The sequence below is a fragment of the Lactuca saligna genome, chromosome 5, assembly GCF_052625555.1.
Source record: "Lactuca saligna cultivar CGN05327 chromosome 5, ASM5262555v1, whole genome shotgun sequence".
In the NCBI taxonomy this organism is placed as follows: Eukaryota; Viridiplantae; Streptophyta; class Magnoliopsida; order Asterales; family Asteraceae; genus Lactuca; species Lactuca saligna.
In genome coordinates, this window is record NC_136421.1 from 270,548,410 (window position 1) to 270,574,683 (window position 26,274).

General features: G+C 32.3%; 3 protein-coding genes and 2 long non-coding RNA genes across 14 annotated transcripts; 3 read left to right on the forward strand and 2 right to left on the reverse strand.

Moving 5' to 3' along the window:
• Positions 1-1,745: 1,745 nt before the first annotated feature.
• On the forward strand, positions 1,746-4,872 carry LOC145047797 (putative ABC1 protein At2g40090). The gene is made up of 9 exons (XM_078996163.1): positions 1,746-2,116; positions 2,587-2,741; positions 2,857-2,982; positions 3,087-3,320; positions 3,413-3,631; positions 3,724-3,835; positions 3,908-3,999; positions 4,079-4,372; positions 4,462-4,872. Exons 1-9 carry the CDS (start codon positions 1,930-1,932, stop codon positions 4,660-4,662), a joined length of 1,620 nt encoding a protein of 539 aa, XP_078852289.1. The 5' UTR covers positions 1,746-1,929; the 3' UTR covers positions 4,663-4,872.
• Positions 4,873-6,790: 1,918 nt separating this feature from the next.
• LOC145047798 (uncharacterized) lies at positions 6,791-9,578 on the reverse strand. 4 transcript variants are annotated; one of them, XR_013682439.1, is made up of 7 exons: positions 9,169-9,578; positions 8,894-9,028; positions 8,093-8,168; positions 7,909-7,998; positions 7,744-7,800; positions 7,066-7,200; positions 6,791-6,980 (listed from the first exon to the last, which is right to left on the reverse strand). It is a non-coding gene; the product is annotated as an uncharacterized LOC145047798 (long non-coding RNA). The 4 variants fall into 4 exon arrangements; XR_013682440.1 differs by lacking the exon at positions 6,791-6,980 and having other exon boundaries at positions 6,996-7,200; positions 8,894-9,031; positions 9,195-9,578; XR_013682437.1 differs by lacking the exon at positions 6,791-6,980 and having other exon boundaries at positions 6,996-7,200; positions 9,169-9,576.
• Positions 9,579-11,393: 1,815 nt separating this feature from the next.
• LOC145047799 (putative histone H2B.1) lies at positions 11,394-12,089 on the forward strand. Its single transcript, XM_078996164.1, has one exon. The coding sequence runs from the start codon at positions 11,473-11,475 to the stop codon at positions 11,917-11,919; it is 447 nt and encodes a 148-aa protein (XP_078852290.1). The 5' UTR covers positions 11,394-11,472; the 3' UTR covers positions 11,920-12,089.
• Positions 12,090-15,143: 3,054 nt separating this feature from the next.
• LOC145047801 (uncharacterized) lies at positions 15,144-19,854 on the forward strand. 7 transcript variants are annotated; one of them, XR_013682446.1, is made up of 4 exons: positions 15,157-15,690; positions 17,649-17,751; positions 17,884-17,910; positions 19,577-19,854. It is a non-coding gene; the product is annotated as an uncharacterized LOC145047801 (long non-coding RNA). The 7 variants fall into 7 exon arrangements; XR_013682442.1 differs by having other exon boundaries at positions 15,154-15,690; positions 17,649-17,910; XR_013682444.1 differs by lacking the exon at positions 19,577-19,854 and having other exon boundaries at positions 15,158-15,690; positions 17,867-18,064.
• Positions 19,855-22,115: 2,261 nt separating this feature from the next.
• Positions 22,116-23,130, reverse strand: LOC145047802 (protein LURP-one-related 8-like). Its single transcript, XM_078996166.1, has 2 exons — positions 22,802-23,130; positions 22,116-22,692 (listed from the first exon to the last, which is right to left on the reverse strand). The coding sequence occupies exons 1-2, from the start codon at positions 23,048-23,050 to the stop codon at positions 22,336-22,338; spliced, it is 606 nt and encodes a 201-aa protein (XP_078852292.1). The 5' UTR covers positions 23,051-23,130; the 3' UTR covers positions 22,116-22,335.
• Positions 23,131-26,274: the final 3,144 nt, after the last annotated feature.

Sequence of the window (26,274 nt, forward strand, 5' to 3'; positions counted from 1 at the left end):
TAAGGGTATTTTGGTCTTTTCAAGTAGTAAGGACTGAGTTTGTGACTATGGGTGAATCATAGGGACCATTGATGTAATTTTTTCTACTTATGTTTATGAGTTTGTGACTTTTTCACCCATTTACTTTTTAAAATATCACTTTGAACTTTGAAAAATGTTACTTTGACCCCTCTGTTTTCTAAATTTTCATGTTTAACCTCGTATTATATATAATTTGATTTTTATTAATAACTTTTGTTCGTTCGTCTAAAAAATTATTTTTATATATTTGTTGGTATAATTTAAGATGATCAATGTTTTGACTTTAATTTAGAACTTTCGTTCGTTATTATTATTATTTTTAAAGTTACATGGTTTTTATAAATTGTCGGCTTAAATTCGATTTTGTCTATGTTTCGATGTAGTTTTTTTTAATGTTTTCATGCTTAATTTTATGTACGTTTCATACATATGATTCGGGTCACATATTATACGTTTTTGATTATTTAAACTTTCGTTCGTTAACTTTAAAAAAAATTCTTAATTACTTATTTTTATGCACATGTCGATATAATTTTGATTTTTTTTCTTTATTTTTTTATGTTTCGATTTAATTATTTTTGTACGTTTTGGTGCTTATTTTATATATGTTCCTACGTATGAGTTTGTTCACATATATTAGATAAAAACGTAATTATAAACATTGGATTTTGTAAGTTGAATTTTGACGATTGTATTGATAAAAATTACATTTCGACGTAAAAAGACACGAACGAAAAAAGCACGTACATAAAATATAAGCACGAAACATTAAAAAAAAAAAAGATTACGTTGAAATGTAGATGAACTCCAATCTATACTGATACGTAAAAAAATATGAAAAAAAAATTACGTCGAAACGTAGACATGCTCGAATATAATGCATTTTTTAAGCTAACGAATGAAAATTATTATATGTAACTCGAATGATACATAGGAGTGTATATAAAATTAAGCAAAAAAATGTACAAAAAAATACATCGAAACGTAGACAAACTCAAATATAATACATTTTTTTTAAATTAACAAACGAAAGTTATTATATGTGACCCATCTCATAAGTATGAAATGCACATAAAATTAAATACAAAAAAATTACGTCGAAAAGTAAACTCGAATTTAAACCGTAAAGTTTATAAAAAAAACCATGTAATTAAAAAATAAATTAACAAAAAAAGTTTTAAATTAAAGTCGAAATATTGATCGCCTTAAACTATACCGATTAGTATATAAAAATAAAGACATAAAAATAGTTTTTTAAATTAACAAATGAAAATTATTAATAAAAATCAAATTATATATAATACGGAATTAAACATGGAAATTTAGAAAAATGGAAGGGTTCAAATAACATTTTTCAAAGTTCGAAAGTTCGAAAGGAATGGTTCAAAGTGATATTTTGAAAAATAAAGGGATGGAAAAGTCACAAAATCATAAAAATAAAATATAAAAAAAATACAAAAACGGTCCCTATGGTTTATGCAAAATCACAAACCCAATCTCTATTATTTGAAATGACCAAAATACCATTAGATGAACAATAAGTAAAAAAGATGATTCATACAGTTTTGGAAATCATAGGACCATATTCATAAAAAAATTTATAGGAATGATTTTGTGACTTTTGGCAAAACAACCAAACCATGAGGACCATTTTTGTAATTTTGTCTTTTGCACCACTGTCTCCGTCGATTGCCTGTTTCCGTCGCTTGCCCGTCTATGCCTCTATGGTTTCACTTTTACCCGTTGCGAGTTGTGTTTGTGGAGCCAAATCACACACGAAAGCGTCTACTTCTCTACAAAAGGGGACGGGCGGCCCACCACCTACTGCCACCGCCCACCTTAAGTTTGCCTTGCGTCATTCTCTAAAAACATTCTGCGGGGAAACCATTAGCCATTAGGTGAACAAACATGGTGGTGGCACGATCTATTTTAGGCTTTAAATCCAAGTTCGCAATTGTTGCCACTGCCTTGGGCGCCGGTGCTGGTGCTGCGGCCATCGCTAAATCAGATGATCCTGCCACTTCCCTCAAGCTCTGCACCACTGTCCCTGTCCGCCTCTTTCGCCTCTCCCTCACCGCTGCTACTATTGCCTTCGGTAAGTTCCCTTTATAATCTCAGTTTCTTTAGATTCTACAAACGCGGGAGTAAATCGTGAAAATATAATCGTATGTTGTTATCTCATTTTTTTATATTTTTACGTGCACGTTGACTTTTGTCAAACGTTGCTTTCCCTATGGATCTCTGAATCACGTTTGAAAGTGTGTTTCTCCGACTTAAGTGTTAATGCAATTAGGAAAGAGCAACGCTTCAACTTTCGAAATATGATGAATCGACCTTCAACTGCTATTTCGAAATTTGTAACAAGATTTCGCTACCTATATTAGGTTTCGATGCATCTGGGGGATTTTAAAACCAGTTTCTCTTTCTAAACAGAGATAACAAACCTTCTATCATCGACTATAATACTTTAATCTTTCTTTTAAATTGATGTTCTTTCTGGAGTATATCTACTATACAGTTTTAATTGATTGTAATATAGAGAAAGAAACATCTGTATGCTTTCAGATTATGAGTATTCACTATGGGGACTCCCAGAAGATGTCAATGAGAGGACAAGAGTTAAACATGAAGTCCACACCAGAAGTGCACGTAGGCTTAAAGAACTTTGCCTCAACAATGGTGGAATATACATCAAGCTTGGTCAACATATAAGCCAACTGGTAGGACGACAATCTATCATCTATCCCTCACCTTCTTATTTGAAGATTCAATTTGTATTATATGATCATAATACACAAACCACATACCTAAGCCAAATTGAAACCTCTCATTTAGGAATATTTGGTACCTCAAGAGTACATTAACACATTGAGGGAGTCAATGTTGAACAGGTGTCCTACTTCTTCCTATGATCAAGTATGCCAAGTTGTCAAGAGAGAGCTCGGTGGCCCACCTGAAGAAGTATGTATCTACAATGCTCACATTTCTAATCCCATTATATCCTTTTACTTATTTTGAGTTATAAAAATAAGTCAAGTAACAAGTGTTTGTTTTCTTACACACAGATATTTGACGAATTTGACCCTGTCCCAATTGCAAGTGCTTCTCTTGCTCAAGTTCATGTTGCTCGGACTCATGAAGGAGACAGAGTTGCTGTGAAAGTACAACATATGCACATGACAGATACTGCTGCTGCTGATTATGCAACAGTTGAATTAATTGTCAACACTTTGCATCGGATCTTTCCTTCATTTAATTACAGGTGGTTGGTAGATGAAGTACGCGACAGTCTACCCAAGGTTAGATTTGTAATTTTGACCTTAATTCTCACAAACTGTTGTGATATCAATATCAATATCCTTAAGATGTTATGATGTCATATGGTTATCAGGAACTAGATTTCTTAAATGAAGCCAAGAACAGCATAAAATGTATGGATAACTTTCGAAGGTTATCTCCTGATATTGCAGAGTATGTTTATGCCCCTTTGGTATATTGGAATTTAAGCACCACAAAAGTGTTGACCATGGAGTTTGTGGAAGGTGCAGAAGTCAATGATTTGAAGAGCATTAAAAAACTTGGAGTTTCACCACATGACATTGCCAGACTAGTAAGTTCATTACAAATTGCAAATTTCTTTTTTAGATAAAACATGTGGCATGATTTATGTTAAGTGATTTTTCTTTTTAATACACAACACAGGTGAGTAGAACATTTGCTGAAATGATGTTCAAACATGGATTTGTGCACTGTGATCCACATGCTGCTAACTTGATAATTCGCACAATGCCTTCTCAAAGAAGTGGCATTTTTGGTAAATATCTTAATCTAATAAAACTTGAATCATATCTTTATATAACAAAACTGTATGGTTTTTGTGTTTAAGGGAGAAAAAAACCACAATTAGTACTTTTGGACCATGGTCTGTACAAAGAGCTTGATGTTTCCACCAGGACAAACTATGCTGCACTCTGGAAGGTGAACTTTTGCAATTTGTTGAATTTGAAAGGGCTTTTTATGTAACTTTTTTTTTTTAATGTTTTTGGTTACATTACAGGGTTTAGTGCTAGCTGATGTAAAAGCAATAAAGGAAAATTGCATAAAACTGGGAGCTGGGGAAGATCTGTATGCATTGTTTGCAGGGATTCTGACAATGAGGCCATGGGATAGAGTTATTGATCCAGCTGTTGATCATCTTGCTATTCAAGGAAATCCCAGTGATCAATCAGAGCTTCAGATGTATGCTTCCCTGTATTTTCCTCAAATTACAGAGCTTCTGCATAAGCTGCCACGTGTCATCCTTTTGATGCTGAAAACAAATGACTGTTTGCGTGCAGTTAATAACGCGTTGGTATGTGTCTCTGTCATAGTTTTGAATTTTGATGATGATAAATTTGTTGTTTGTGGTGTTAATAAGTAAAGTTGTTGAGTGACATACAGATAGAAAGACCTTCAGTGGAGTCTTTTATTATCATTGGAAGAGTTTCATCAGAGGCACTGATTGAGGAGAAGTTGTTGAATGCCAATTCTGTTTTTAGGTTGGTGAGTGTTTGGATGGAGGAGATTTCATTAGAAGCTCGGTTTTTCATAATGCAGATGGCCTTGTGGATGCTTCAGTTTCGTAGAGCTTTGGTGTTCTAATCATGCGGTTTTCAACTAATTCACTTATAAAATTCATTCTATATAGTGTATTCTTTGGCTATGGGCCCTTGTTATCTACATAGTACACTAAAAATTCAATAGATAAATTGAAGTTGGACTTTTTGTGACATTGTAAAATTATACAATGCTTCATGAGTGTTGTTTACAGTCGAAAACGAAACATAAATGGAAATTGAGGATTAGTAATTAGTTAGCACCTGACTCATTTCTTGTTTATCTTTTATGTATTTGTAATTTTGGCATTTTTGTAGTGTAAACAACATGTTCTTTTTGGTTTGGAAGTGCACCTTGGATAAACTTTATGTTTAAATGATTTTTTCAAGAGTATGGTTTTATGTCGAAATATATTTAAGTATAGTGCTTCTTGGGGCTATGTGCCCAAATAAATGATGGTGATATAAAACCGTACCCGGGAAAAATAACTTAATGAAACTTCATTCATGTGGTGTATTAATGATACAAATTTGAGTTGGATTGATTTACGAATTTGTTTTTGTCAAATGTGTATTGAAGGCTGGTTTGCTATTTCATTGGCAGATGTTTGTCCTGTTATTGTAGGTTGAAAACCTTTTAGAGGTAGATTCGTCATGTCGTGCGACAAGAACGAAAAAAGACGGGTCAAAATCTCGAAGCAATGTTATCAGAATATGTGCTTTTTAATATATGATGCATGTTGGGGTGTTCGTTTGAATAGAACATTTCAATCCGATCCGATGACGTATAAATCTCGTTATCACTCCAAAAAGTTACATGTCGATTTTAATATCGTAATTAAATGTTTAGAATCTTATACACATAAAATTTTCAGATCCGGTTGGCAACAAACCATAGATCCAATCAAATAATAATATATAAAGCATCTTTATAGCTATAACATAAATCATTTAGCACATAATACCAATCAAATAATAGTATATAAAACATCTTTATGATTTTCCATATACCAAGTTAATTTACTTTAAATATTGTGTGGTTGTTTTATTTTTATTATCAGTTTAACATTTCATTATACGATATCGTTATTTTTTTTTTCCATTAATTCATAAATACAAATTGTCTCATATATCATGAAAAATAAATTCACATATTTATTTGAATGAACAATTATAATTCAATTACATAAACAAAATAAAATATAATTCTTTTAATTAATAATTTATTGAAATTGAAAGATTAATAATTATGAGTTTTTACTAATGTTCTAAATGACGTGAAGCGTGGCGGCAATGCCAAGTCTCAAGCTTAACGAGTCATAATGTTTTTAAAGGCGTGATGTAAGGTGACGATTTTGTATTAATTTATAATTATATTACCACATAAATATAAATTTATGTTAAATAAAACTACTTTTTATAAGTGTTATATTGATAACTAATAACAAAAAGTTAACAAAAAAACACAATAGTTGTATCCCCGATTAAAAAAGAGATAACAAAAAGCAAAAAAAACACGTCTCAAACGGAAAAACACAAGTTATAACGCGCCATGGCACGTCATATCACACATTGTCACGCGTCACGCCTAACGACAACGTTATGATGTTTTCCAGTATCGACGGAGCCACGCTTCACACCATGACACGCGTTTAAAACACTGATTTTTTACTATAAAAATTTATTTATTTTTTAAACAACCACGTACTATAACCTAATACCAACCTAATACCATGATGCATGACACATAGAATACAATATCTAGACAATAGAATAGTATTTTTTACTAAATAGAAAAAGTTTAAAAAAAAACGTAGTAAATTAAACTAAACTAGTAGGTGAACCCATGCTATGCACGGGACAAAGTTGCTAGATGGCGTTTGTTTTATTTCGTATATAGTTTTTCTTTTTTGTTATCTAAACTTATAGGGTCAATTCTTTTTAGAAGATACATATATTTCGTTTTAGTCCGAATAAGTTTTGTGTTGCCACTTGAGTTCTTTTGAAGTTTCCTAACACTTTTGGTCCTAATGACTACATAACCGGTAACCGACACCTCGAACACATTCGTTTTATTTGTAATCGGGTTCAAAAGTTTTTTAATAATCTTTAAAACAATGAGTAAAATTGCAACGCAACTCTTTTTGAAACCAAAACCACAAAATTCAATTGAATTGAAGGATCAACCTATCAAAAATAGATAAAATTTCCCAACTTGTGTTTCCTATAAAATTAAATTCATGTTAATTTTTTTTTTTTATGCTAATAAAAGGTTCTATAAATTAAATATTGCTTTTGTTGAAGCAAAAGCTTATTAGTTGTTGGCTTCTCAACCTCACCAACTGTCCAAGACGCTTGATTATCCTGTAAAAAATAAAATTTAAAAACAAAAAAATTATTTCTTTAAAAGCAATTATTCATGTATAACTGGGTAGAAGTAAGAATCTACTCTGTAACAATTCCATTAACAGTTCATGCAAGAATTGCATGTGACTTAATATCCCTTTCAGATTGTGGAGTTTATTTAGGCTCAACTCGATAGTCTCTTCTATTCTTCTGTAGCCAAATACCACTGATAAGCATTCTGCATGAAATCACACATTTTCATAGTGAAATAACATTAACAAATTGCATTCAAGTGTCAAAAAAACATTATTATAAACAAAATTCATGCCGGTAATATAACACAAAAATTAAAGTTGGTGTCGATGTTTGAGATCCAAGGCGTTTCCAAAAGGATGGGTTATTAAAACTAAATCCAGATTTTTAATTTTTTTTCTTATTAAAGCATTGTGCTTTGATTTTACAATGCTATAATTAGGTGTGTGTTCGCATGTGGATCAAACTACAATGCTTTAATTGAAATATTTAGTTTTTAAAGTTTAGCTTTTTCACATGTGCAACAAAAATTCCACAAGCTAAGTTTTGCAATATTTGACTTTTTCAATTTAATTAATTTAAACTCCCAACTTATAAGCATCATACTTTAGAGTTATTGACAACCAAATCATACAGATCTACGCATGTAGAAGTAGTACAAAAGGTTTTACATCCAACAAGGTTGCACGTGTTAAACATTTACCATCAAAAGGTTCCATATAATCAAGATTACTGTTAAAAAACATACATGAAGTTTTAACAGATTTCACCAGAGCTGTTAAGGATACAACAAGGGTTGTGGCAGCTACAAAGTCATAAAAAAAATGTAAAAAACTCATTAGCTCTATGTATAATTATAAATGGATTCTTTAACAAACTAATTACAATGTTAATGCATGTTATAGTTCATTACCTTCACCAATATGTCTAATTCTCCATCGCTCTTAGCCAAGTGGTTGCATTGGAACCATCCAATAATTCACTTTTCCAGTTGTTGTTACCACTAAATAATGGGCAAAGCAAAATATTATAATGGTAATAGAAAGGAGAAAAAACAATATAAACAAGTTTATGAAAAATAATGGTTAAAGACTAACATTACAATAAAGCTTTCGTTTACCCATTGAATGTAAAAAATCATGATTATTCAGACAACTTCAATCCTCATGATACCTAAAAAAAGAAAGATGAATCAATTAATTGTATTATTGGAGCACATTAACTTTAAACCTTATTATTTAGGTTTATATAATCAAACGATTGAATAGTTTTTTTTAGATGACTTAAAAATTACTTGGAAAAGTTGACGATTAAAGTTCCCTTTCTGGTTTTCCTCTCTCTCTCTCTCTCTCTCTCTCTCTCTATATATATATATATATATATATATATATATATATATATATATATATATATATATATATATATCCAGGCGTGATTTGCAATATAAGTTGAATCTATCCAATCTTTAATCAAATATTGATGGCAAAAACATGAGTTTTTGTATATTGAACAACTATACATAAAAAGTTATAACTTTCCTCTACCAACATACTCATTAAAAAATAAACTTTAAGCTAATTTTTACTCTACTGTCCCACCCTGCCCTTAACATGCTGCAAGATTCATTCATACATATAGGATTTCTATCATGATCATCCTTCATCTCCTTTCTTAAATGGGTTGTACAATTCTTCTTTGGTACTTGTACGGCTAAAATATGTTTGACCATTGTTGATGTGGGGATTTTATAAAAGAACGAAGATGATAGGGATGAGACGGATGAGATTGACACATACCTTCTCCCTTAATTGAGGTATAAGGAAATAAGGCCTACAAAAAACGATAAAAGGATACAAACGACATTTACACCTAAAAACCAACATAATTTGAAAGTTTACCTGCATCTTGGAGTTGGATTATCATTGAGGTAGGTCTTCAAATTCTAAAAGTCATGATCCACCAAACAATTTCACCCTTGATTGTTCAGATTTATTCTTTCATTTACGGTTTATTCACTCCTTTGAGTTTCGTTCCTGCTTTCGTTCATAATCAAATGAAATTAAAAAACTTCTTTATAAAGTCATCTACCATACTACCATCTAATCAGTTGTATTTGTGAACAAAAGAATTAAACAAATGTGGATAGAATTAGGATAAATTAATCGACATAAACCTGAAGGGGCTAGAAAAGTCACATACGATTCAAGACAGATGAACGGAAAATGAGATAATAGAAAGTTTCGATTGTGCTTCTGCGATGTAGTTGAATAATTGGGAAACAAAAAATCGAGGGATATATAAGCCAAAAAAACTACATTTGTCGACGCTGCGCTACATGAAATTGGAAGCCGATAAGGGTTTTCAATTGACGCACTGGATATGGGTCGACGACAGCGCGGAGAGAGTGACGATCGATGATGGCGGTGGTGAGAAGGTGTTTAGTTGCAACATCTTGGTAATGCGAAGGAAAGGAGTTCAAAATTTTTGGGGAAAACATATGAAAACCGTTGGCGGTGGGAAAATACGATTGGGGAAGACGGATGTTGGAAATCTAGATTCTAGAATGACGAAAAGAGTCAGTGGGTACATATTAACGTGGTTAAAATCTGAAACGGGTAAAATAGGCACGATGGTTTTTAGTATATGTATATAATATAGACAAAATTGTAAAAATGTGCATGTGGTATGTATTTTTTTTAAGGTTTTAATCCAAACCACGATTTTTTCGGATTGGGGGTCCTTTTGACCTAGTTTTGTTGCGTTTTTGGCCCCCCAGTAAACTGAAAAGACTATTATACCCTTCTGATATATCTTTTTTTATGGTTTTCTATTTTATTTAAATGAAAAATAAAAAAAATAACTGATTTGGGGCCCACATCTCTCTCTCTCTCTCTCTCTCTCTCTCTCTCTCTCTCTCTCTCTCTCTCCGTGTAAACCTACCGCCGATCCAAACCTCATTAATAATTCATTTGAACATCAATTTCCAACATCATAGACTCCATTTTTTTCTTGCAAACAATCGATTTCTCCGATTCCTCAATTCTCAAACAATTGGTTCTCACTTTTTTTCCTGCAACTTAGATTTACCCACAAATCACTATGAACACACACACAAGATCAAAGTATATATTCGACATCGATTCAGCAGTAGAGTGAAAGGTCCGATGATAGTGGGCTTAGGTCCACTGATTTCCTACGGATGTTGAGAAGACTCAGTTTAGTGGCTATCAAAATCGATGATGAAAAGAAACATTAGTGATGTTAGAGGAGCTGATAAACAATAATCAATTCGACTGCTCATGGTTATACCCATGATATCACCTGATTTAAACGACAATTAATCCAAAAACGTCGTCTACATACAGGTTATACACAAACACATATTTCATTGGTAATACACATAAATGAGAGACAGAGGAATCACAAGAGAAGGAAAAAAAAAGAGGGTAAGTCGATAAAGGGGAGAAATCGAGAGGGCTATTATAGGGAGTTGCTCCGGTGGGCGGTAAAGGGGAAGAAATCGATGTGTAAGATACGAGGGGAGGAAGGAGTAAGGGTCGGGGTGTTTGTGTCTCCTGTACTCGACAAAATAAACATGGTCGTAGTGGGTTTTTACCATGGCAGCTGGGAGTGGCGGAGGGAGCTGCTCAGATGGGGTATTCCGACGAAGATTGGAGATGAGGTGTTGGGGTCGAGTTCAGGTGGGATAAATTTCATCGGAGCTTCTTTGGTGGGGACCTCCATTACCGCTGCAAACTTGATAGTGGTGAAACGGATGGTGGGTTTGGATGGTTTGACGTTGTTGAAGGAGATGGGTTGCGATTGTTTCCATGGGGAGGTTTGATTGGGGATTACGAGTGCAAAGAGGGAAGCTTGAGTAGCCATTCCATCAGTGTTGGTGGATGTTGGAATCAAGAAGATGAAGAAATGGGGAAATATTTTTCATACAATAGAACACATACAGAGAGAGAGAGAGAAAGAGAGAGAGAGGTGAGTCCCTTCTTATTGTTTTAATTATTAAAATAGTATTAGATTTAAAAAGAAATGAAATAAAAATGAAAAATAAATACCCCAAAGGTATTATAGTCATTTCACTATTTGGAGGGACAAAAAATGCAACGAACCCAGGTCAAAATGACCACCAATCCAAAAAAGATATGATTTGGACTAAAACCCCAAAAAAATACATACCATAGGGATTATTTTTGTAATTTTATCTATAATATATAATATAAAAAAAGGAAACCCGCTTTAACCACCGCCGTAGATTAACTTTCGTCATCCGTTAACCTCATCTAACGTGCATAACATCCGCCACGTCATGCATCCGTGTGACAACCAAGCTAACCAATAAGAATCCAACCACCGATCTTATTTAAACACTCTCCGAAACTTTATTCTGTCAACATACAATCCATCGTATTTCCCCCCATTTTGAAAACCTAGAATCCCGATCTTCACATTTTTCCCAAATTCAATGGCACCGAAAGCAGAGAAAAAGCCCGCCGAGAAGAAGCCAGCGGAGGAGAAGAAAACCCCCGCCCCTGAGAAAGGCCCCGCGGAGAAGAAGCCAAAGGCCGGAAAGAAATTGCCCAAGGAGGCCGGTGCTGCTGCCGGAGACAAGAAGAAGAAGAGAAACAAGAAGAGCGTTGAGACGTACAAGATCTATATCTTCAAGGTGTTGAAGCAGGTTCATCCCGACATCGGTATCTCCAGCAAAGCGATGGGAATCATGAACAGTTTCATAAACGATATTTTCGAGAAATTGGCTCAGGAGAGCTCAAGGCTCGCAAGGTACAACAAGAAGCCAACGATCACATCCAGGGAGATCCAAACCGCCGTGCGACTTGTACTTCCTGGTGAATTGGCCAAGCATGCGGTGTCCGAGGGCACTAAGGCCGTGACCAAATTTACCAGCTCTTGAGTACTTGGTTTTGACATTTTAATCTTTTGTTACGAAGTGTTGTTATATACTAGGGCTAGATCATCATATCTTGTGATGTATTTGTAGAATCTATCTTTATGTATCGATTCTATTTAACTTCGGTTATGGTTTGATAATGATGTTATGTATTTGGATCAAGTTTCTTGGAATTATGAATTCGAACCTCCTCCGCACCTTTGGTTATCATCAATGGGATCGATGGCGTCGACTTTGACGTGATTTTAAAGAAAGATCACCATCTGAAAAGCCACATCAATTAATGTTGCTGTTCTCTTTTAATTTTAAATTTGATTAAAATTTCTTGATTATTGATTGTTCACTGCATGTTGGTTCCTCAAACGAGGGGTTATGTTCAATCTATCAAGCAGATCGTGACCGAATTGTGAATCTTATATTTTTAAATCAGTGATTCTTGATTTGGTTACGGGTATCATCATTTTGAGGTAGATAAATTGCCGTGACATTAGGATTTGATTCATGAAATTTATGGTTCTTTAAAAGGAAAAAGATTTTGTTTGAAACCGAATATAGACAGATGAAGGCTGAGCTTAGAACCCCGTTTTATGTAATACTGAAGACCATTTTTGTATTTTGTTTCTTCTGGTGAGATACTAAGTTCTTCCTTCACGTTTGAGTTTTTAAGAGCAAAATAGTTATTTAAAAGCATACGGTGTGGGTTGTGTTGTTTCTTGTTGTGGTTGAGTTGGCAAACCATAATGCCGTTATAATATCAAAAACACCACCCTCTCTTCTTGTTGCATCTTGTTGTGGTGCTTCTTGTTGTCTCCATGACAAGAAGAAACGTAATCACCTATTGGCTGCCAAATTATCTCTCCTCTTAACATGGTGTTATAACACCATGAACACCACCCTCATCTTATTGCTTCTTGTTATAACACCACTTCAAGTTACTCATACCATATGCTCTGAGAGGTAACTAAAATGGTTGTTAAAGTTAACAAAACATAAACCTAAGTTATATTGAACCTTGAAATAAGGATCAATATTCAAAATGTTTCAGTTTTGGACTAATAACGTGAAAACCATAATTTTTTTTTTTTTTTTTTCAATTTTTTTTAATTTTATATTTTAGATTTTGACTGTTGACAGCTTTACACTTTTTTTGCCTCAAAATCAACGAAGGTGTTGCAATATTTGATATATTTGTTTGGATGCATAGATGGTTAGGTAGAAGGGGAAAGAATTAAGTTCTACTAGCAAATAAAAAGGTGACTGCATGTTACAATTGCAATTGGAGAAAGTATTTTTTTTCAAACTGTAAGCAAAACTTTGAGTTTGAGTTCATCCACCTTTGATACCTGATGTTATTTTCCTTTGTTATCACTTACATTTTTTGTAGTATATAAATTGTACATTGATTAATTTTATAATTTGCAAGACTTATATATATATATATATATATATATATATATATATATATATATATATATATATATATATATATATATATATATATATATATATATATATATATATATATATATATATATATATATATATATATATATATATATATATATATATATATATATATATATATAGTAAATGATTATATTTGCGTTTGTCTAGTAAATGGCATGACTCCATTTATATTAATCTAAAAATGACCGACCCGTTTATTTTTAGTTAACATAGAAGTTCTGTAATCTCGTTCTATGTAATTTTCTTAAGTTTTTATTTAATTCACCTAATTACGGAAGAGGATTTGATTGCGTTGGATTCAATGAATGTCTTTTATTCCGGTAATTACTTTTGGTTTGCTTTGTGTTACTGAAGTAATTATGGGATAGTATTTGGTATTTTCTTTAAAATCCAATCTTTAATGAGTTCTTTGTAGAATTTATTATAGGGTATTTTGGGTTAATTAATAATTATTTTCATGTGATTTAAAGGTCAGGAAGATTATAGCAAATTAAGGCCACTGAGGTACATATTTGTATAAATAAGTTTTTAGAAATTTATAACTGGTTCATAAAATATTATTTCTTATAGCATCAGTTATTCTTGCTATTAATTACACTTTGTAATTTGTTATATTTCAACAACTTAATTTTCCGGTTTTCTTATATCATTTTTAATTTAATTCACTTATCGTGGTTGTTTTATTTTTCATAACTAATTTAACGTTTCATTATATACAAAATCATTTTAATTGTAATTCATTTAGGACAAGAAAACAAATCTCATCTGAATAGGAAAACCATATTGGTTTTACAGCAAAAAAATTGGAAACTCAGCATTACAATCAATGATTCACTTTTAAGTTTTACGGTAGTACCCATTTTTATTTATAAATTTTTTACCGACATGAATCTGATAAATTTTCTTGCTATTTTCTAGTAGTTTTCTACAAATAACTAGAAAATAGAATTCCACTATGATAATTATTGAGTTTTAGTGAATTAACATCTGGTGGTTTGGTTGAACTTTGCAGGATAAACGACAAAGAAGCAAATTTACAAAGGAGTTGTGTTTGTATATGATGATACTCTACAGAAAAATTATGCTTACTTTTGCGCAAACAAATTTCATCACCAATTCCTTTGAAGGGGTTATCTCTCATTTTCATACATAATGGCATTTAACTTATAGATTGTTACCCATATTAACATTCTACTTACATTTTGATATCAGTAATATTAATTAGTGATAGATAACTTACAATGTACCTAATAGCATTTTGATTTTTTTCCAGGACTCTGAAGATGGTAAACAAAATAGAGAATCCAATGACCCACAAAGTACATTGCCCTTTGTTAGAATCTTGGATTTTGATTGAATGAGTTATTTTACGAATGAATGAGAATGACTAATGCTCTTCGAAGAGGTTGCACTTTTTGGTTAAAGATAATGTAATGCTCATGATTTTACAGTTGAATGTACCTTAATAAAATATTTCCGTTTTGTCAATTTCTTTGTCGCATCCAACCTCGTAAACCGGGGTTCTTTATTAGTTATATATTAAAGAAGTTAAACCTTATGAACAATAAATTTGGTGGGATTTTGACACCTTTAGTCCACATGTTTACCTATTTTCATATTTTATCCTTCTATTTTTAGGGTTTTCATATAACTCTTTCTCATTTTTTTTTCTTCGTTTTCTATCCTCAGTATTGGGTTTTGGGATTTATTATATTTGTTTTGTCGGTGGAATGTCCCATGTGTTTCCACGTGTTCATGTTCATCCTTTCTTAGGGGTTTTACCTGGGTTACTCTACCATGGTCACCGCCTCAACTATCTTTTCTTCTATTTCATTCCATCACATCAGATTCTTCTTCTTAGTTAAACATGAAAATGGTCTCACCACTACCGCCCTACAGGCGATCGCTCACAACGAACTCTGCCAACATTTTGGTTTTGTAAATTAGAGCCTCATTTCTTTTTTTCCTAGTCGATTTGTTTCTTTATATCACTGCGATTTCATCTTCAAATTAGTGTTATAAGTTAATGTGATGTCTAATTGTCATACATATTAGTGTAATGTGTTTTTGCGTATCGGTTGTAGCAGAAGGTGTGTTCTTCGCTAAGTTGAACGAGGGCCTCACCAGGGAACACGTAAAGATGGTTACTCGGATACGATCCTATCGTTGGAACATAGCTTGTGGGTGCGTCGACTTGTGGAGATGTTATGAAGCTACAAATTAAGGTTGATGAAGATATCGGGATGCTTAAAAATGCTTGCTTCAACATGTTTGGTTGTGGCTCTGCCATCGCATCTTCTTCTGTTGGTTAGCTTTCTTTTGCAAAACCCTATCCCTATTTATTAATAAGATGATTTCTATATACATTCCTGATGTTATAACATGCCCTAAGATTATATTGTTTTGATGTTCATAATATTACAATTCATACATTGATTTAGAATACTTGTTTAGTCAAATATGGAAATGGCTTTCTAGAATATGGGAGAAGTCATGTATGAAGTATGATCATTTTGGGTGAATTGTTGTTCATGTTTGTTGAATTGGTTAAATCTGTGGTTTGGCCACTAGGAAATTAGATCACACATTAGCCTACCAAGTACCGGTTCCATTCACATGTAGGTTATAACATTGTAAGTACTAATTTTGTGTTTTCAGCTATTGAATGGGTGGAAGGAAAACAAATGGAAGAAGTTTTGACCATCAAGAACAACTAAATTCATACCCTTCTCTAAATTTATCACATGCATCTTCTAACTAAAATCCATGATAACGGTTGTGGTTGTTGCAGAGAGATAGCAAATCATCTGTCTTTTCCTTCTATGAAACTATCATTTTTTTTTAAATTTCATCTTACATTAGATGATTACTATGTGATGTGAACCCTTTCGTATGAAATTAATTTCATTCTATTTCATAGTTACAGAGCATATGATCATGCATCAATTAGGTTTCACAGACTCGATGCAACAAGTTTCACATTAGGAAATTAGGTATCTTACTTTTGCTTAATAAAAAGTTGCAGTTGATTACATTGTGTCTAAATTACCATTTTTGTCATGATTGGTTTTCATTTTATAATTAGGGAGCAACAATAGAGAAAGGTATGGAATGTCTAACAAAAAATTGGGCATAACAGTTTCAAGGTCCTCATCTCTTTGCTGCAGCATCATCATCTAGCCCACTTAAAAGAAAATAAAAAATCTTAAAAAAATTGGACTCGTGGTTCACCACAGGGTCACCACCTACACAACCAAAATAGTCAATATGCTGAAGGAAGAAAGCATGTTTGCTTCAAATGAAGGGCCAAATTCAGCTGTTATAGTTTTTTTTTTTTTTTTTTTTTAATTATTTTTAAAGTTAAGTATTAAGCCCCTGATGTCTTTTTGGCTAGGTGTTATATGTTGGAATTGAGATGAATCTGCTTAACGACAACTACAACTGTTGTTGGACTTAGAATCGTGCTAAATGACTATCAAGTCAAACTCAACTATAAATTTAAATTTTTAGTAACATTCAAAGAATTAGTTTCTTTTCCAACATGTATAATACACGTTTGATGTGATAATTTTTTAGTTTGGATGTATAGACATCAATTAAAATTCTCATGAGAATATCGATAAAAATGAAATTTTCGTCTTTATGTGTTATAAGATGAAATTAGTGCATCTCTATGCGATAAAAGATGAATTTTTAATGGTTATGTGATGAAAGATGATTTTAACTATAATGACATAGAATTGCATCATCAACTTTTTAATCTACCTTAAAATAGCATTGTACTTTGATTTTAGTTAAACTACAATGATATATCATAATGTGCAAACATATAAAAGTGCAATTGTTAACTACATTCAACACTTTGGGCAATATTATGCATTTTTATGGTCTGTTTCATCGCCAAATTTGAGCTGAGATGTTTTGTTTTCAGTTACCATGATATATATACTGTTGATGTAGATTTACTATTTATCGTGTTTAGTATGATTATGTTAAATTTGATCCTATGTTAAAGTACTGATTTGTTAAGATTTATATTATTAAAATTAAATCTTTTGTTTGTGGAATTATAATAGGTGAGAGAAATTCAGTGTTGGATGTTGATGTACTATTTTACCCTTGCCCAAGAAATGCCCTGACTTTTCCTATTTTGGGATTTGATTCCATCCATTAATGTTTAAACCCTAATTTTCATATGCTTTTTTTTTTCTCATTCAATTTGATTACTCCCGACACTGATTCTATTTCAAATCTTCGTTTTTCAGTGATTTTACCCTTCGTGGCAGAAAGAGGAGCACTTTAATGCATCTGATGCTGATGGAAATGGTTTGTTAAATATAACTGACTTCAATGAGTAAGTTATTAAAGGTATAAAAATTTATATATGGTTTTCTTTTTACACTTCCATCTTCTTCTTCTCCTAAAATTTGAGGCTTATTATTATTATTATTATTATTATTATTATTATTATTTTGATATTTAGCTTTCAGCACCCTGCAGAGACTCATAATCCAAGACTGCTTCAAAGTAAGTTCAAGGAGTTATTCCATGGACTATTTAACCTTGTAAGAAAATATGATGAAGATAGTCAAAATTATTCACATGAATCTACTGATTCATTGGAATCCCATACAAAGAACTTTTTTGATTTATAATTTTTTAATGATTTGGTAGTTGCTAATTGATGGGTTTGGAGCATTACAAATAATCCCTATGTGTGCATGCAACATTAATTCTTGGATACACAAAAGGAAAAACCCTAGGAGACATATAGCAATTTTGAAATTCACAACAAGAGATAGTAAACTAAACTTTGAATGTTATGTAGTAATAACAAACAATTCCTTCTTGTTGTATAAGCTTGATAACTAGTATCACAAGTGTAACACCTCTAATGGCTTACGAACACACTTAGAAAGAGGATGTTATATGAGAGAGGAGGAGGACGCTTTAAATTTCGGCTATTCTTATTAGGGTTGGAGTGGCCGAAATTAAGAGGGGGTTTAGCTCCTTATATAGCTGAGGTAGCTTAGAGCCAAAGCTGGCGTTTGCTAGAGGAAACCCTAATTACTTAGCTTAAGGCCTAAATAGCTCATGGATTCCCCATCCAAGGCCTTGGATGAAAATTCTAGGGCCTCCCAAGAAGTTTTCGTCCAACCCTTCTAAGGTGGTCCAAGAGCCCTAATCCACAACTATCAATAAATTGCTAAATAGCCTCTATAATTTTTTTTATTAATTCATTTAATCCCAAAATAAATATTAAAAATTAATTTCTGACTAAATATTAATTAAAATATATTATTTCTAATTAATATATTATTTCCATAATATATTAATAAATCATTTATTACAATTTATTAATCAAATAATAAATTCTTCCTCTTTCTCAATAGGTTATCCTGTCTAGTTACTAGTGTGAAGACAATCTAAAAAGACTGTGCTATTATCAATTCAAGTACATACCAATTATAGTTATGAGATTAGACACCCAATCCAACACTAATATCTTATGGATTGACTTCTCATACAACTGGTTTTAAATTTTTTAATGAGGGTGAGTTTTGATATTGTAGATACTTGTCTAATGTGGAACTGCTATCTGTCATTGGGAAGCTTCACTATGTGTGTGATATATATATATATATATATATATATATATATATATATATATATATATATATATATATATATATATATATATATATATATATATATATAGAGAGAGAGAGAGAGAGAGAGAGAGAGAGAGAGAGAGAGAGATGAGTTTTGTTCAACACACAAATACACTAATTCAACGATTCACGACAAAAACAAATCATGTATGAATAGAAAGGAGGTGATAGGTATGCAAAATCAGAAGCCAAATAAGTAATCAATCAGATTACAAATCAATCCACAAAAGAATCTCATAATTGTCAGCCCCACTTCATCTCCTTTGTCTCACACTCTCCCCCATAATTCACCATCGTAACCCACTTCCTCCGGTAAACCAAATCCACCAAACCAACCCCAATGCTTTATCTCCTTCATCTCACCCTCTCTACAAACATTCAGTTGTGGGGTTTATTGAACAAACATTCAATTATGGGGTTTATTGAAGAGATTTAGGGCTTGATTCATTATTTGCGTTTAGATTAGCGACTGAGTTTTGTTGATAGTTATCATTGATGAACGATTTTGGTTTCTTGCACAGGTTGTGTGTTTGTTTCACTAGAGGGATCATAGATTTGGGTTTCCTGAAGAGTTTGTGTGTTTTATCCGAGGGAAACCAAATCCTTGAACGGAAGGAATATCAACAAGAGGAGATGCTGATTGAGGTGATAGAGAGAGAAAAAAAATATTTATTTGTATATTAAATAATTAAGGAGAAACATGTGAAATGAAAAATATGTCCTCACATGAGTGGCATATGAGTAACTTAACTGAAAAAAGATAATGACCATTAAGCCGAGTGACTAATTCTACACGATAGTTTCTATTTTGGACCATCCGTACGTGTAAAAAAATAGCCCGAAACTGCACTTTTTGGTAACCACAAGGACAAATTTTCAATTTACTCTTTTTATTATATTATACAAACTAAATATATTTTTTTTCAATTTATAGCCAGTTTTCTATTATTATTTTTTTAAGATTATATAGAAAATATATTTTTTTTAAAATATATCAATATTGGTCATAATTTATAGACAAAATTATTTTATGTATTTGTTTAATAAAAATAAAATAAATTAAATTACAAAATAATGTTTATTATGCAAAGTAGTTATAACAAATAAATAAAAGAAAAATAATAAAAGGTCAACTAAGGTTTGGTGGAGCTAACCTAGGGATGGCAAAAAATTCGAATTCGAAGGGAAAACCTGAACCTGAAGATTTTGGGGGTGGGTCACTCTTATCTGGTATTGGGTTGGGTAATAGGTCGTTATCGGGTATTTTGCTCGGGTTTGGAGAAAAAAGTGGGATATCTCTGCCCCGACCCGCCCCATCGTGAATATATATATATATATATATATATATATATATATATATATATATATATATATATATATATATCACACACACACACACACACAAACAAACACACACACACACACGTTTCTAAGGTTTTGCCCTCAATGATTCTAACCCTAAAATCACGTATCCTTCTCAAACTCCTGTAGCCGACAATCGACATAACAATTTCAAACATTCCTCCATGGTTTCCTCCATTTTTCGTTCGTTTTCTTCTACAACCCTTCGTTAATTGTGATTGACGCATACCACCAACCAGTTTGCAGCAAACTCATGACGGGTTTGCTAAAAACCCGTTGTGGTTTTTAATGACATTTTTTTAAAATCAAATGTGGCAACCAACGAAGCTTTTGGTTGCCAATAAAGTAAGTCTACGATGATGTTTGAGACTGCTTTTTAAACTTTAAAAGGACCTTGACTAAATGATTTATTGACTTATAATTTTTAAAAATGTATATATAAAAACGTTTGGATTAGTTTTTGTTGTTGAAAAAGCTAATAAGTTAAAAATGTTTCGATAACTTTTATATATAAAATGACCTAAAAATGAGTTATTGACCAATGACTTTTCCAAATAATAAAATGAACTAAAAATGAGTTATTGACCAATGACTTTTCCAAATACTCAAGGTTTATATGAGTTCTTAAAACATTCATTTTCTCTAGTGTTAAAAATAATTTTAAAAGTGTTTTTCTAGAAATCAAACACCTTTTTAGATCAATAAGTTAATAAGTCATTTTAAAAGTGTTTTAAACACCTTTTTAATTTATTAAAAAATCAATAAATTAATTAGTCAATTTAAGAAGCAATCTCAAACAACCAAATATGATCTGGATAGGAAGATAGGGTTTGCCCAAGGAGAAGTTTCAGGGGTTGCGAGAAGAAAAAAAAGAAAAAAATAAATAGAGGGAAAGAATGTTATGGTGTCCCGATTCAAGAAGTAAACAAAGGAGAAAATAGAGGCAAAAGGAAGTGATGCTGGAAAGGGGGATATGCAGGAACATCATTCCCCTATTTTTCTAGTTTTAATATTTTTTGTTTTAAAAATAAAACGGTTCAATTATTCACTTACATTTTTCATTTAAAATGTCTTTTATATGTTTGGGCTACATTTTCTATGTTGTTTAAAATGTTTCATTTTTTCACTTTTTGGTTGTTTTCGATCTAAAAAGAACTGCTCGTATTTATACAATTGTTCGGTTTTCAGTTAAATTTATCTTCAATTAATTATATGTGTTTTCTCCATTAACGACATGCCAAACTGTGATGATGCCTTTTATCTACAATTCTCTATGTTAACTTTTATTTATGCAATAAATTCAATATATTTATTTTTGAGGTTTAATAGGCAAAGCTATATGTGATTAAAAAAGGCTTTCTAACTTATGGTATGGTGTCACCTTCTTTATGAGATCGAAAGTTCAAATCTCACTATCTTTATGAGATCGAAAGTTCAAATCTCACTAGAACAGAAATAGATCAGATTTGCCATGATTTAATTAATTATATTTGATAAAAATATACTCAATAATATAAAGATACAATTAACTAAATTTCAATTGAACAAGAACATGCCTGGATGCATCAGTTCAAGTGTGTATTAGATTGGATATAGACATAACGACGAAGATGTTTTAAACATGAAGAATCAATTTTTGTATTAAAAACTTTTAATTTTAAATATTTTGTGTTTTTATTTTTTCGAGTTACTAACATATAAACCAGAATATCAAACTTGATTAGATATATCATATATATAGATGATGGGTGATACAAAGATATGCACATCAGAGCTTGATCTTTTATATAAAACGAAAAAACCAAGCCCTCAATCGAGCCTAATTTTCAAAAAAAAGTTTGACTTTAATTCCTACCAATTAGGGGAATTGGATCCATCTTTGCTGGATGCGTTCAAACTTTCGTGTTAAATCCTCTTTCTACATGAACATCTGATCCAGGACGACAACGAGTGCCATCGCAACCGTTTGATCAATCTCCGGCTGCTGTACAATTAGACGGAATACATCTCCGCCAAAACCCACACCTCCCACAGCTTCCTTGGCCCTAATCTCAGCCACGCGCCGCCGCTTCTCATCATAAACACCGCAGCACCTCTGCGAATACGATCCTTCAATCTCGTACATCATCTTCTTTGTCCTCGATCCTGGAGCAGGGGCACTCACGTGCGCCAAGGATTTCGTGCCGAGGAAGTTAACGTGTTTCGTCACCGTGAACCGAGGATTCGCCGTCGTTTCTCCGTCGAACACTACCCAATTGTCCAATAGACTTAGCCGCTGTCGGATTAACAAACCATGTTAATCACTCATAATTTTTGATAGATTCATACACAGCCGGAGAATAAATCAAAAACAAAATTAACATTCATGATGACGAAATATATACCTTACGGCGGATGGTGAAAATAGAGCGGCCGGATGCGTCCATAAGGACGATCTCAGCATTGCCTCCGGCGGTGTAGTTGTCGACTCGAAATACGAGATTGCCATTGGAATCGAAGACTGTAAAGCCATAACAGTTGAAGAGCAGAGACTTCTTCCAAACGGTGAGGACAATCGGAGTATCCGCGGCGACGGACGGCGGTTCCTTGGTCTCGAGAACAATGGCATTAGGGTAAACCTTAGTCATGACCATGTACTAATTTGGTGTCTGGTACTCGGAGAGAGAGAGAGAGAGAGAGAGAGAGAGAGAGAGAGAGAGAGAGAGAAAAGAAGGATCTTATCTAAGGATTGAGAAGATGAAGGGGGTTTTATATTCCAACCATTCCCAACAATACGTTTATTTTATATAAACTTTTTATCAGTAGATACTTGATGAAAGACTGAAGTACCCTCAAATCTCAATTCAAGGAAAGTGACATCCGAGAAAAGGTGGTGACGAAAAGTCGATTCTCTTTTCAGTCGGTTGACCCTTGCAATATTGCGTCTTTAAAACTTAAAGACTCATTATTTTCATAATTATGTTTACGCCAAATTATTGGGCCCTATTATAACCAAATATAAGTGTTTTTAGTATTCATTAACTTATTATTTATTTATTAAATATTTATAGAAATAAGGTGACGTTTGGGCCTTATCTTTATCTATCGGGGTTGGGATTGGTATTGCTAATTTGAATTACTTATTGAATTATCAAGCTTGACACTAATTAAATATTTAAAATTTTGTATTAGAAATATATCAAAAATATTTAGTTATTTAAATAAATAGTTTTGAATAATACTGTTTTTTTTTTTTTTATTTATAATTTATCCACTTAAATAGTTAAACTTTAATAAACTACCTTCTCATTAGCATATTTTGTCAAACACTAAAGTGTGGGATAAAATAATTCAAAACAATTTTAATAAAACTACATTTTGATGATAAGTTAAAGACAACTTCACAAAAAAAATACATATGTTGAAGGTTGTGTATATCCACATGCTTGAAACAATGAAAGATAAGACCTTAAAACAAACTAGGAAATTGTAATAAGTGGGAAAATGATCACTGAAATTATAGAGAATATATTTTAAATGGTGTGTCAGATTCCTTATTGATATCTACCAACATATTGTAGGTTAGAAGGAAATTATGGACTTCACTTGAATCAAATTATATAAGTGAAGATGCTTCTAGCAATAACTTCTTAGTTTGTGATTCTTAACAACTATAAAATGATTGATTCAAGGTCTATCATGGAATTATAAAATGAACTCATTCGTTTTTGGGTTAAATTGCATTAGGCACGAAGAATATGGATGAATCCATTATTGTTTCAAGTGTGATTGATATATATATATATATATATATATATATATATATATATATATATATATATATATATATAAAATACATTGACCTCATTTTGAAAAGATTTCAAACATACATTGAACCATCAAAATGTAGATATGTCATTGATTCAACTTGGTAGTTATATATACCTCAAAAAATATCTTCGAGTGTAAGAAAATGAAAATGAAATGGTAAATTTGAATATAGACCTCTACAATTCATATGGTTAAGGAAAAATAGACCAATTCAAACAAAAAAAAGGGAAGGGCAAGAAACATAAAATTTTCAGTCAAGACAAATCAAACAAGGATGAAATTTTGTGTGTTGAATATGTCAAAAACTGGGTCATTATATAAGAATGTTTGAGTAGTCAAGTTGAACAATGGTGTTGGAACATATAGTAGTGCACAAGGGTCTAAGGACTGAGCTCCACCTGAATTTTAGATTTAATTAATCTTCATAATTTTGTTAAGAATTATGTTGCACTTATTATTTAGTCATTTTGTGTGTATGAGGATGGTTATTCTTAATGGATTAACTCAGGGGATACAATCCATATTCTCAAAAATAATAGTTGGTTCGAAAAATTGTCATCAGTTGAACATGGGGTTGTGCTAAATAAGAGAAACTAGTCGAGTGTATCGATTTGTGGAATTAGATATATTTGTTTGCAGTTTATTTCTAAAAAATATATTAAGCTATTTGATGTTTTAGATATACCAAGGATTCAAAATAACCTTATATTTGATCTCTTATTTGTACCAAGTATTTCAAAAGAACATTGTGTTCGAATGGTTGTTTAAACAATTTAGGCTAAAGAAAAATTAATGAATTTTGAAGGTATATCCTATCTTATTGTGACATGTTTATTGGATTTCGTTATTTATATTATTGTTAATAAATTGTCTTTTATAGATAACTTTGTTTACATATCATTATCTTCTTCATCCTCATATAAATATTATGATTACATGCATTGGCATGCTATATTCGGTAATGTATATCTTAAAAAATCTATAAAATATCAAAAGATAACTTTTGGAATCATTGCTCAAAATATAAAAGTTGTATGCTTTCAAAGGTTATAAAACAACATACTGCAAAATTTGAAAAAATAAAATATAAATAGATGTTCTAAATTTAGTAGAATGATTTGTGTGATTTCCAGCTAACGGCAAAGGAGGTGCGTGCAGCTCTCGATGTGGTGATGAGTATGTATCTTCTCCTTATCTCTTTATTTTTTTATTGTATTGTTGCTTATGTTTATGTGTTTTATTTTAGGACCGTTCCTGGTGAACGATATCTCTGCTTTAGTATTATTTGATTCGGGGGCTACTCGATTATTTGTATCTCTTGCACTTAGCAATAGATTTGATGGAGCTCCGGGGGAGCTAGATTGTCCTCTAGATGTTGAGATTGCTGATGATAGGTCTATTCGGGTTACGAGGGTTCATAGAGGTTGTACTCTTCAGTTGTCCAACGAGCAATAGTGGATTTGATTTCCATTCCTTTGAGTGGAAACAAGGTTATCGTGGGCAAGGATTGGTCGAGTCGAGCATGTCCAAGTCTCATTTCTCGATTTCCAACATACAACTCTTGACCAAAAATAGATCTAAGCTCCTTCAATTGTTCTAGCACGTAAAGTTACAAACTTTACGTGCATGCATGGGACTTTGAGCTCAAAAGGACATAAGATAAGCCCTCATGATGCATGAGACCTTACATGGGTGCAAAAGCAGCCCATAACTGCCTTGTAACTCCCTTAATGACTTGATTCTGAAGCCGCAACCCCCAACCATGCTTGCAATCATGGTTGGTCATCAAAAATGGCTTATAAAAGCCCTAAATCCCCCTAAAAAGGGATCTATCAAATGAAAGAGCAAGATAACATCTTTATACCTCCAATGAACTGTGGATGATGCACAAACTTAGGTTCCCCTGGTCTCCACTTGTTTCCGCAAGTCTTTCACCTTCCTCTTTATGGTCACAACTAGCAAAATCCACCAAAAATTTCTTAGTTCTTCTAAAAAACAGGTAGGGTTTACTATGGGGAGTTCTGGAAGCATTGGGGATGAAAGGGAG

Excerpts from the sequence above, each read along its gene's own strand:
- LOC145047797 (XM_078996163.1), top strand. The coding sequence starts at position 1,930 with ATGGTGGTGGCACGATCTATTTTAGGCTTTAAATCCAAGTTCGCAATT. Across the intron at positions 2,983-3,086 it reads TCGGTGGCCCACCTGAAGAA|ATATTTGACGAATTTGACCC; the intron begins GTATGTATCTAC and ends TCTTACACACAG. Across the intron at positions 4,373-4,461 it reads GTGCAGTTAATAACGCGTTG|ATAGAAAGACCTTCAGTGGA; the intron begins GTATGTGTCTCT and ends AGTGACATACAG.
- LOC145047799 (XM_078996164.1), top strand. The coding sequence starts at position 11,473 with ATGGCACCGAAAGCAGAGAAAAAGCCCGCCGAGAAGAAGCCAGCGGAG.
- LOC145047802 (XM_078996166.1), bottom strand. The coding sequence starts at position 23,050 with ATGGTCATGACTAAGGTTTACCCTAATGCCATTGTTCTCGAGACCAAG. Across the intron at positions 22,693-22,801 it reads TTTTCACCATCCGCCGTAAG|CGGCTAAGTCTATTGGACAA; the intron begins GTATATATTTCG and ends TTAATCCGACAG.